Source organism: Apteryx rowi, unplaced genomic scaffold, assembly GCF_003343035.1.
Source record: "Apteryx rowi isolate R43461 unplaced genomic scaffold, aptRow1 scaffold_959, whole genome shotgun sequence".
NCBI classification, from domain to species: Eukaryota; Metazoa; Chordata; class Aves; order Apterygiformes; family Apterygidae; genus Apteryx; species Apteryx rowi.
In genome coordinates this window covers 184,086-194,662 of record NW_020451270.1, presented here as the reverse complement: position 1 = coordinate 194,662, position 10,577 = coordinate 184,086, and the positions used below count along the sequence as shown (strand labels likewise).

Genomic DNA, 10,577 nt, shown 5'->3' with positions numbered 1-10,577 from the left:
CGCGCACCGGCGGCGGTTGGGGCGCGCCGTGCCCCGCGCGCTGTGGGGAGAGCGCGGCCGCCTCGCCGCCTCGGCGTGGGCCCTCGCCTCCGTGGGGGAGGCGGGGGGTGGGCGGCGGGCGTCCGCGCCTCTCGGGGCGCTTGTGTCGCCTCAGGCGCTGGCTGGCCCTGCGGCGGCCTCCCCTCACCCTCTGAGCCCGGCTCGCCCCCCAAKCCTCCTCCGGAGGCTGAGGTGGGCAGGCCAGCTCTGTAGTGTGGAGCATCCACACCCGCTCGCTGCCTCCTTCCCCCTCCATTTTCCCCGTTTTAGTTATCGGTGAAAGCTGTAGAGCTTTTCTACAGCCTTGGCCCGAAGGGTTTAAGGTTTAATAGCCTCGTCTGTATTGCAATATAATTAGCAATGCTGTATGTAAATATATGCTTATAAAAAACTTTTAATGGAAGGAGCCCGTGGAAAATATCCTGATGGTTTATGAACTGAAAAAGCCTTAGGGTTAGAGAGCGCTAGCAACAAATGTATTTCTCTGTGGTACAGTTTGCAACTGTTGTGTTAAAACATAATTAAGAACTGTGGAATAGACAAGCCCTTGGTTGTGGCTGGGCTCAGACCTGTAATCTTAAAGCAGGAAGAGGAGCATGTGGATGTGTAAAAACGGTGGGAAAAGTTCACTTCCTGCTAAACTGTTAATTTAACCAAATAGTAGTGTTTGAATGTAACTTGCTTGCCCTTCATAGCTGATAATGTTTCAAATTTTGAAGAACTTCGGAAAGGGGAGAGAGGAGGGAATGTGTACAGAAACTATCAGACTTTTGATAGTACTAAGTATGTTTAAGCATTTGCCTGCTCTGAACTTAGCAGCTTCACGGGAGCCCAGACTGCCCRTTCATTAAGTAAGGTGTTTGATGTGTTCTGTGTATTGTTTCCTAGACTCAGGTACATTAGCAGACCCTGGCAGTGTAATCAAACTGAACATGTTAATTCCAGTGTGTATAATGAACAGTGCTGATGTCACCCACAAATCATTTGGGAATCATCCTTCAGAGAAGAAGGCTGAAGTCAATATAATACTGTACTCCTTAAAACATACTTGCTTTGGTGGTACTTACTAATGCTTCTAAAATCAGTGTAACACTGAGTTACAACTGGATGTAAACAAATCTCCAACAATCTTGTGTCCATAGTACTGACTTAGATGAGGTATTGTGGTATGCTGCCTTTGGTTTGTTTTTGTTTGTTTTCTTTCTGTCTCCTGCTTTCAAATCTGGGATGATGCTATTGTTCTGCTTGCCTGTGTCCCCATTTTAGTTCTAAGTGCCTGGTCAAAAAATCCTCTTGCACCCATTTAAAAAAAAAAAWAAATCAAACACTTACCTAGCTATTAAAGCTAGCTTAAACACTGGATGGTTCTCAAAGGAAAGTGGAAGGGTTTCCTGATGCTTTTTTTTTTAAGGCCAGTTTCCATAAAATTGTTTGTGTCAATGGGGAGTAAAAGAAAAAGTACTCCAACTGCCAGGAGATTATACTGAAGTTCTAAATGTGAAAATTAAGGCTTATTCACTTAGCTTACTTTTACTGGAGGAAAAAGCCTTCATCTAGAACATTGTTTTGTGTGAGTTTGTCTATGGGTAACTGCCAGCAGTATTTGACTTTTTGATAGCTGATATTGCACAAAATTGCCTTTTTACTGCAGGCCTGCAGTAAAAAGCCAATCAAACATGAACAGAAACACATTTGAGCTTAGACTTAGGAGCAATATCTTAAGAAAAAATAAACTGAGACCAAGCAAAGGTGCTATTTCTTAATCTCCTTACTCAACTGTGCTTTGGTTTTGCTGTTAAGGACTGGCTTTCCTTGGTCCTGTGTTCCTATGTGTGTTGGCTCAAACAGTCATATGGTAAACATTCATTTAGCTTTTTTGTTAGAACTGGTCTTTGTTTGGAGCAGCTATTTCCACCACCACATCTCTTCCAGAGCTAATGCATGGGAAGTAGCAAAGGGTCTGCTGCTGACATCAAGAGCAATCTTGAATCTACGAGGCTATTGGTGCTGGACTCTTGCTGTCTCTCAAGCTCACAGTTCCTAGACTCAGTGTCAAACTAAAACTGGTCAAAAATGAGGTTTCAGGCTGTCAAGCATGCTGTAAGTGGGTGTCTCCTTGCAGGGAAACAGCTTTTTTTCTGTTGTCAAATACCTGTCTGATACAGCAACATAGGAGGAGGCTTCTGTACATCTGGAAAAGCTCAGTAAAGGATGCAGATGTCATGATCCAGTCAAAGAGTAGGCACAAGTCTGGGGAAGTTTTTTCTTGTGCTTGGCTCCCTAGCCCTGTTAACTGAAGGGTGTCTAAAGTGTTGGCTGTTTCACGTAGCTGTTTGTCCAACATACTAGACATACTAGATATGTTCACTTTCTCAGCAGTGTGACAGGCTGGTCACCACAGTGGCTTCACTCCCTGTAGGAATTTATCAGGTAGTAAGCATCTTGGTGATGGACTAAATTGGTTTGAGCTGTCTTGCTGTTAGGCGGTGCCCTTTTTTCCCCCCCTCCCCTTTTGAAATACAATTTTGCAAAACAGTTGTTTTGCATTAATTCTTTAATAAGCTACTCGTGCATAATTGAGGCCTTCACTAGATGCTGAAAAGGAAATTTGAATGTAATCCTCCAATACAACAAAAAATACATATTTAATCTGTTTCTTTTGTTTCTAACCAAGGTGCGAGTGTCCATCTAGAATGTCCAGACATGTACAACGGCTTAGAGACCATGATGTAAACCCATGTGTAGCGGTAAGATCAAATTGTGATTTCTGCTTATACATTTTTAGGCTAAAATACTAAGATAATTCTTCTAGAAATTGGGCTATGGATAGCACTTTTGCATGGGTATCTTGCATAAAAAGTTTCTTGAGTTTGAAGTGGGGGGCAGGGGGGAAATAAGCTGAAAATTACTTTGTAGTAAGTGTGAAATGGCAACCAGTAATTCTTCATAAATAGGAGTAACACAACTGGTAGTAATCTTCTGAAATTTCTGTGCTTAAATAAGAGTCAAAAATCCTGGTTAGACAAGCTTGATTCATTACTTTAAAATAGTCTTTTGTGAGTTATACCAAGCATCTCTGCAATCAGCTATCCTGTGGGCTTCTATCTTAATTTTTGTCTCCAAATGAAGTCATTGCTTGGGATTACTTACTATGCGTAGTGATGGATGTTAGCCTGCTCTCCTCAATATTATTATTCTTTCATCTGGGTAGCTTTATCTTCATAGACATTCAGTGATTCTTTAGAATTTGTACACTTTAGTACAGTAACTTCTCTCARCTCTGAAGTACCTTTTCCCTGTTTAAAGGAAACGGATGCCTCTAGAAAATGTATGGATGACAACAACTATGACAAGAATATGTGTACTGATTTTTTTTTGAAGTACAAAAGCTGCAGAAAATTCTGGGTAAGCAGGTTTAAGCACAGCAGAGCTGAAATCTTACTCCGTACTTTGCTCTAACTATATTACTTCTGATATACTGCTTTCTGAACTCTTTAAATTTAATTGGTGCTGACTACCCCTGTTTTTACACTGACCTACAGACCTAGGTATAGTTCCTAGGTAGTCTCAATATGTGCTGCTGGAAGACTTAAGCAGATGTACATCAAACTATTCTACTTGGCTCTCCTAAGTTTACCCTCTTAGATTTTAAGTGAATGTTCTTACAATACCTGATATGTTTCCCTCTGAATCTGTCAGATATTTCTAGTAACAAGTTTTGTTTTAAATTGATAAAAGGAAAGCTATCTGAGGTAAGATGTCTGTCTAGTTTTCCATTATTTTGGGTCATGTTGTCTTAACCTAAGATAAAGTTTAGGAAGAGTTCGTTCTTCATCTCTGTCCTCATTTCCTTCTCCTGGGTAGAAAAGCTTTATGAGGAACTATCTGCAGTTGAGCTGCTCTCTACTCTCCTTGAATATGTCTTGCAAGTAAAGACCTCTTTAGCTGATGCTTTTAAATACTTGCACAAACAATGAAAAAACTGTTGTCAGACAACTGTATGTTAGTCTGACATGGTGTCATGGGAATACTGTAATTCTTCAAGAGTATTTGATTTCACTGTCTCTTGAAGCAGCAAGGTGAACTATCAGATAGCTTAAACTAAGTTCCAGTGCATCTAGTTATCAGCTAATCAGATCTAGAGTATCTGGATTCTGATATATAAAAGTACTTCTATGAAGAACCTTATTCAGTAGGAGCTCAGTAGAAGCAAAGACTCCAGAGAAATCTCTATTCTCATTCTCACTTTCTTCTATTTTCAGCATGATATTAAGATGCAAAGGAGAAGAAATGGTGTGAAACCTGAGATGCCCTTGGCAGAAGAGAGAAAGAAAATGTTGGAATCAATAGGGAAGCCCTACTGACCACAAACTGGCATTGTTTTACTCTTTTCACTGTACATATGAAGTCTTGTCAGCAGCAAGCTTCTTAAAAACTGGCAACTTTACTGTTGCCATATCTGGAATTAAAATAAGCTCTTGAATTTTGAAATAGGACTTCTCAGTTCTRTTCATATTTCCCCTCATGGGAACTTGGTCTTCCACTGGAAACTGTGGGTACAACTTATTCTAGACGCTTTGGAAGCAGAAACTTAACTTGTTATGAAATGCTATCAAATTAATGCGAGTCCCAAAAAGTCTGTTCAAAAAGGGGTGATGGTGGGAGTTGCAATATAGTTCTAAGGATGAAGCAGATTTAGAAAGACTGTTTGCAACATATTTCTTGTATCTAGCTATTCTGACAATTGTTCTGCATTTCTCATGTGTGATTGCATCAGTATTTTCATGCAAACTGTGTTCCATGTCCCTGATTTAAATAAGTCTGTTCATGAACTAAAACCCCAAATTTAACAAGCTGTCCTTAGGAGGGCTTACCACTGCACTCATCACTGAAAGCAGAGGCTTGCTATAAATCAGATTGGTAAGCTTTGCTTGTTACAAGGTTAGAGAGGTTGATGAAGATAAACTGAACGTGGGTCTGAACTGAGTAGTAATAGTACCTTCTCTGGATAGTAAATAGATACTTCACTTGGGGGAAGCTAATAGACATGTAAACATATACTCTGAGTGACATTGCAGGTTTAACTATAGTACATCTATGTATGACTTTGTGGACAGCTGATGGCCTGGGCTTGGAAACCTTTACTCATACAGGACTCATACAGTTTGAACAGGATCTCTAATCTTAAGTAAGATTGATTCCTTAACTAAACTGGACAGTTAGTAAGTGTAATCAGTTTGCTATCTAGTGAAACACTACCTTCCTACCTTGATTACCTTCTGGTGTCCTGGCTTAAAATTACACCCTGTGGTAAAACAGGGGAAAAAACACTGTCGTGAGCTCAAGTTCCATGTGAAATCCTTTAAGACTTACTGCAGTGAAGCTGGCAGAACTCTGGCTGACCTCGTGGAGGATGGTGTAAAAGTGTTGTATCTATTTAGAGTGTTTTGGAAAAACTTCATGGCTTCCAATCTCTCCTTCTGGCTGACTTCTCTCATCTCTTTCTGTTAGAGGCCTATTTCTATGCTTAGTGGGATTTTTGTTTCCACCTTCCCCCTTGTTGTTTGACCTAACTAGTAACTAATGGAGATAACTTCTCTTTATTACTGTTTTCGTAATGTTGTCTTTTTCTTTCTGGCTGATCTTCTTTCTTGAGTTTCAGCAGTGGATTGATCATACCCTTTCTTTCTGTTACTGGAAAGAGTGTGTAACTCTATGCCTTTTGAGTGTACAGCTCCTGGTGCATAACTGTCCAGCCTCCAAACCATGTAGCAAATTCTCTAGTGGGTTCTGGTGAGGGAAATAGTCTTTTTCCAATAAAGGTTGCCAAATTCTTAATTTCTTTTAAATTATTTTCTCTGTACTTGCACTTTAAACTCTGCTGTCTTTGTTCATTGTGTTTTGTGTGTGGTATGGAGAAGAAATTTCCATAATAACTTCAAAAACTCTAACTTGCCTATCACCTCCCAATTCTTTTAATACCCTCCTACCTACCAGTCTTTTCTTGCATGCTTGGCCCAAATTCATTCTTTCATTGGTCTTAGCTCTTTGGTTTGTAGTCTTATTCCACCCTTTTTTCCTGATAGCTTTGTTCTTTCTCTGCTTTTCCTTTCATAGGCTGCCTTAGCCATGCAGTTTCCTTAATGGCCAATGCCTCTATTTGATCTGTTCATTYGCAGTCTTCAGAGAGCTGATTGCTCCCTTAGAGTTGTATCTCTCTGGAGTCTTCTGGTCTTGCTGCTTCTCTCCTCTAATGGCACATTCTCTCCCACTTGGCACAGGTTTGTCATTTGGCATCTCTGCTGCATCTTTGGGCATGTTCTCTTTGCTCCTATGGCTTTAGTTACTATTCTAGTACTTGCTGTTTTCCTGTTGCTGCACTCTTATTTTCTGGGCCTACACTTAAATCTACTGTATGTTTTAATAATGTATGAGGAAAAACAGTCTCTTTTCTTGAAGTGATTATGCTCATTCTTCCTTGCATGAGTTTGTTTCATGTAGTCATCTCACTTGTCTATCCTTGATTTTCCTTTCTAGTTCACCTTTTGGGTATAGAAAAGCCTTTTCTCCTAGGTTGTCACACTTGCAAATTCTTCCTGCTTCTATTTACTTACTAGTCTCCTCTGTTTGTTGGTTTTCTTGTAAGAGATGACTGACTTATCCTTAGACCTGAATAGCCTGTACTGCTTTAGAGTGTGTGGGTTTTTTTAAACTACTGGACTTTAGAAAATCAGAAACAGAAATGCATTCTGTGATTCAAAATACTCTACGACACAAAAGTGAGATCCCAGGACAGGCTAAGGCACAAATAATGCAAGAACAATTTCTAATATTAGAGACTTTCTGATGATCACTGAGTACACATGGTAAACTGCTTGTGGATGTTATTGCAAAGCTGGGTTCTTGGTGAGTATCCGAGGGCAATTCAGGCAGTAGCCATATGGGTTTAATTCAGGTAGTCACCTGTTCTGGGGAGTATGTGATTTACTCATGTATTTCCACTGAGTATGTCTTGTGGTTAATTTCAAACAGCACAACTTCTTTTTAATGAAAAATCTTAGAAAACAAAAGTTTCTTCCTCATGCCATAATGCCTCTTGAGTTATCCTGTTAGTTAAATCTTTTTTTAGATGTGTTTTTTTTTTTTTTCCCCTCACTGGAGGTTACTGTCTTTGCTTTTACTACTGAAGCTCAGGGTAGTAAATTGTGGTAGTCAAAACAGTCTCTTATGCATGCAATGGTTGAGTTTTTTCCATTAATTTTTGTAGTGTGATTAATTATCTTTGGTTGTGAGCCAAAGATAATGGTCTTTTCCTCATATCTGAGAGTTTATATTCCACACTTCACTGAAACACAGAGGTAAGCTACAGACTGCCAGTCTTACTGAGCAGAAATAAACTGGGTTTGGTTCTTAGTTTCTCTAAAGCACACTTCTGAGTTCATGTACAGGCATGTAACATAAAGGACTAATGAGTCATTTAGAAGCAGGGGGAAGATTTTCCATTTTTGTAATAGTTTTAGAATTCTTCATCTTGTCTGTGTTCTTTTTTGTAATCCAAAGTATTACAAAAACCAAATCTGGATACTGGTGCTAAGATGTTTCACTTTTTTGTTTGACAGCTGGATGGTGCTGTTGCGCAACAAAAAGACCATATGAAAACAAAACCACTCCACTCCTGGAACTGGTCCTTTTTATGTAGGCTTTTTAGCCTCTTGGTACAGAGGTAGCAGAAGTCATGTGGGAAAGAAGCTTGGTGCTGTCCTGACACTGTAAATGAAAGAGGAGGACCAGAATCTAAACCACTGTGCTGGAAAGTGTAAGGTTTTTGATGCATGCAGCCTTAGAAGCCTTGTATTATGGTCCTCAGAACAATATTTTATTGTGGTCATCTGACAGAAGTAGCTGAGTACTGAGAATAATTGGCATGTTTGATAGAGAAATGTAGAGATGTGCTGTACTTATACCATGCAGTGGTCATTAAAATAGAACATGGTATGTTTGTATATGTATATTGTACAGAACTAAGATTCATCAGGTTTTGAATAAGTAATCTTGCCATCCTCCAGGGTTCTGTCTTGATGCCTCCTTTCTCAAAATCCTTTTCTGAGTGACTTCAAGTTTAACACTTTCCACATAATGATCCCTAAATAACATATGGTTACTTCCCTTCTGACATTCAAGCTGCTAAGCTGAATGTAGGTAACATGAAATCCCTTTGTAACTGCCTGTTTCTCTCTTCAACATCACTTTCAATAATTTCAGCCTTTTGTCTTCCTCTTGCTGATGCTGCTGAACTTCTTCCTGTAGACACTGTTCTCTTACTGTGGTGGTTTTGTGCTTTTCAGCTACAATACTGTCTCATGTCCTGATTGCCGTTTTACTTCCTTTTATCAATTATGCTGCTTTCTAACTTGACTTGTAACTTCATGATCTCCATATATACATGACGTTCAATGTTCATCTTGAAGTTTCCTTTCTCTATAGCTTTTTTCTCCAATTGCCTTTTGCTTAGTCTTCTCTTTCACAAGCTGATTTGTATCAGCTCTGGGTGGAATATCTTCCCTGCTCATACAGGTGTTAGTCAACTGAATTTTTCTCTTACAAATCAATCTAAAACTTGTTTCTTAACAGCACTGCTTCCACTTCTGCCCAAAAGTGCACTTCTGTAGCTAATTCCCTATGATAAAAAGAAAAGGCTATTCTAGCAGCAAACTCCAAGAGTATTTGTGTATCCATATGAAATACTAAGTTGGTAGCTAGTGAAAGCATATCTTGATGTTTTTTAAAGTTCTGGTAGCCCCTTCTCAAAAAAACTTTCCAATCTCATTTGTCATACTGTGGTGCCTTGTGTCTAATGCAGATTGTCAGCTCTGTGAGCAGCAACCTGCCATTTCTTATTAGTCTGTAGAATGCTATACACAGCTGTGGCACTCTAGAAAAAGTAAAAATAATGCTGAGTTTTGTTAGGCTGAGAGCTTCAAGTTTTTACTTGAATGTCAGAAAAACATTAATGTGGCAGACAGCCTAATTACTATTAGCAATTCCTTCCCAAGTTAATCTCTTCTGAAGAGACATAAAGAAGGCAATTTAATATGAAGCACTCTCTCCTGATGCTGTCTGCAGTAGTTCTTTAATATATACATTTACATATAAATGGATTGTCTAACAAAATGAGAGACAAGTTGGAGCATGATGGCTCTTCCATCAATTAGGACAGATGTTTCTTAAGCTAATAAAATCCTTATTGTCAAAGCTGAGCATATACTGTTTTTTCTGAAACATCTTTTTAAAATTATTTTTTTAATAATTATTTTCTATATCTAGGCTTTATGTATAACATTTTCCCCTTTAAGCTGAGAGATTTACACTAACTCCTAGGTACTATATACCCCTAAGGATAATTCATATTCGCAGTCAACCTGTTTCAGGATCTGTATTTTTTTTATAAAGTTAAATTTGAACAGATTGTCTGAGACCCAAATTCTACACTATTTAAATCTAACTGGAATTACTCCACAGCCTGCTTCTGTGTGTGTTTTTTGTTGAAATTTTTTTTCTATTGTGTTGCGCTATTCTTCTGACTCTTTTTTGAAAAAGTCTCAGTACCCTTGGGCTACCTCTTCACCTAGTCTGATAAGCAGCTCTGGACTGTGAACGCTTTCTGATACTTAAGTAACCTCAACAGAACATGGACCTGCAACAAAAGTGAGTGTCTAAATTGTCAAAATTGCTGCTGCTTTTTTCTTTTAAGAGTTTCCATTTTCAAACAGTTTCAAAAGCATCTTGCCTATTCTTGCTCTTTCATCTTTCTTCTAGGTCACATGACTGGATACAAGCTATGGTCCAACTTTGGAAGCTGCTATGTAACATACATTTTCTGTTAATGCCAGACTTAAATTTTACCTGGAAAATGGTTTTACTCTTATACTACTCCTGCAAATACTGCGTTCTATTTTATCTTTTTTCCTCTGTTACATCTTTCATTCCATTTTAGTGAAGAGATCTTGTCTCTAACATCCTCAGCAGCACAGAAGTGCATGTATCTGACTACCTGCTTTTTATGTACAGTGCTTTTTATGTACAGCATTCAGTATTTTCAGTTTATACCCTTTTGTACTCTTTTCTCAGTGGTTTTTAAATTCAGCCTTTGCTTTTGGAAAGGTGCTATTAAATTCCTATACTTCAGCACCCTGACTATGCTGGATTATGTTTTGTTTTGTTTTTTAACATTTCACATGACAGGTTCCTGGCACAAAACCTGTCCTTTGTGCCAAGGAATATCAATGTCATTCATTGCCCTTTAAAATAAGAATAATCACCCTCAGTGACTGCAAAACGCCATGCTTTGCCTTACCTTTCCTGCAGCAGCCAGATGTTTTCTTGTGTGTGCTACAGATTGGTAGACTTAAAATAGAAAGATTCCAATCAATAAACTGCTTTAAAAAAAGAACAGCCCTCTTAAATTTATTCTTACGGGGATGAAAATGAAAGATTTCCTTGACTACTTTTCAGTAGAAGCAGTTGAATGTAAGTTTTGG

At 38.8% G+C, this 10,577-nt stretch overlaps 1 protein-coding gene across 1 annotated transcript; it reads left to right on the top strand.

Moving 5' to 3' along the window:
• Positions 1-2,688: 2,688 nt before the first annotated feature.
• CHCHD7 (coiled-coil-helix-coiled-coil-helix domain containing 7) lies at positions 2,689-10,233 on the top strand. Its single transcript, XM_026092293.1, has 3 exons — positions 2,689-2,786; positions 3,346-3,444; positions 4,302-10,233. The coding sequence occupies exons 1-3, from the start codon at positions 2,733-2,735 to the stop codon at positions 4,401-4,403; spliced, it is 255 nt and encodes an 84-aa protein (XP_025948078.1). The 5' UTR covers positions 2,689-2,732; the 3' UTR covers positions 4,404-10,233.
• Positions 10,234-10,577: the final 344 nt, after the last annotated feature.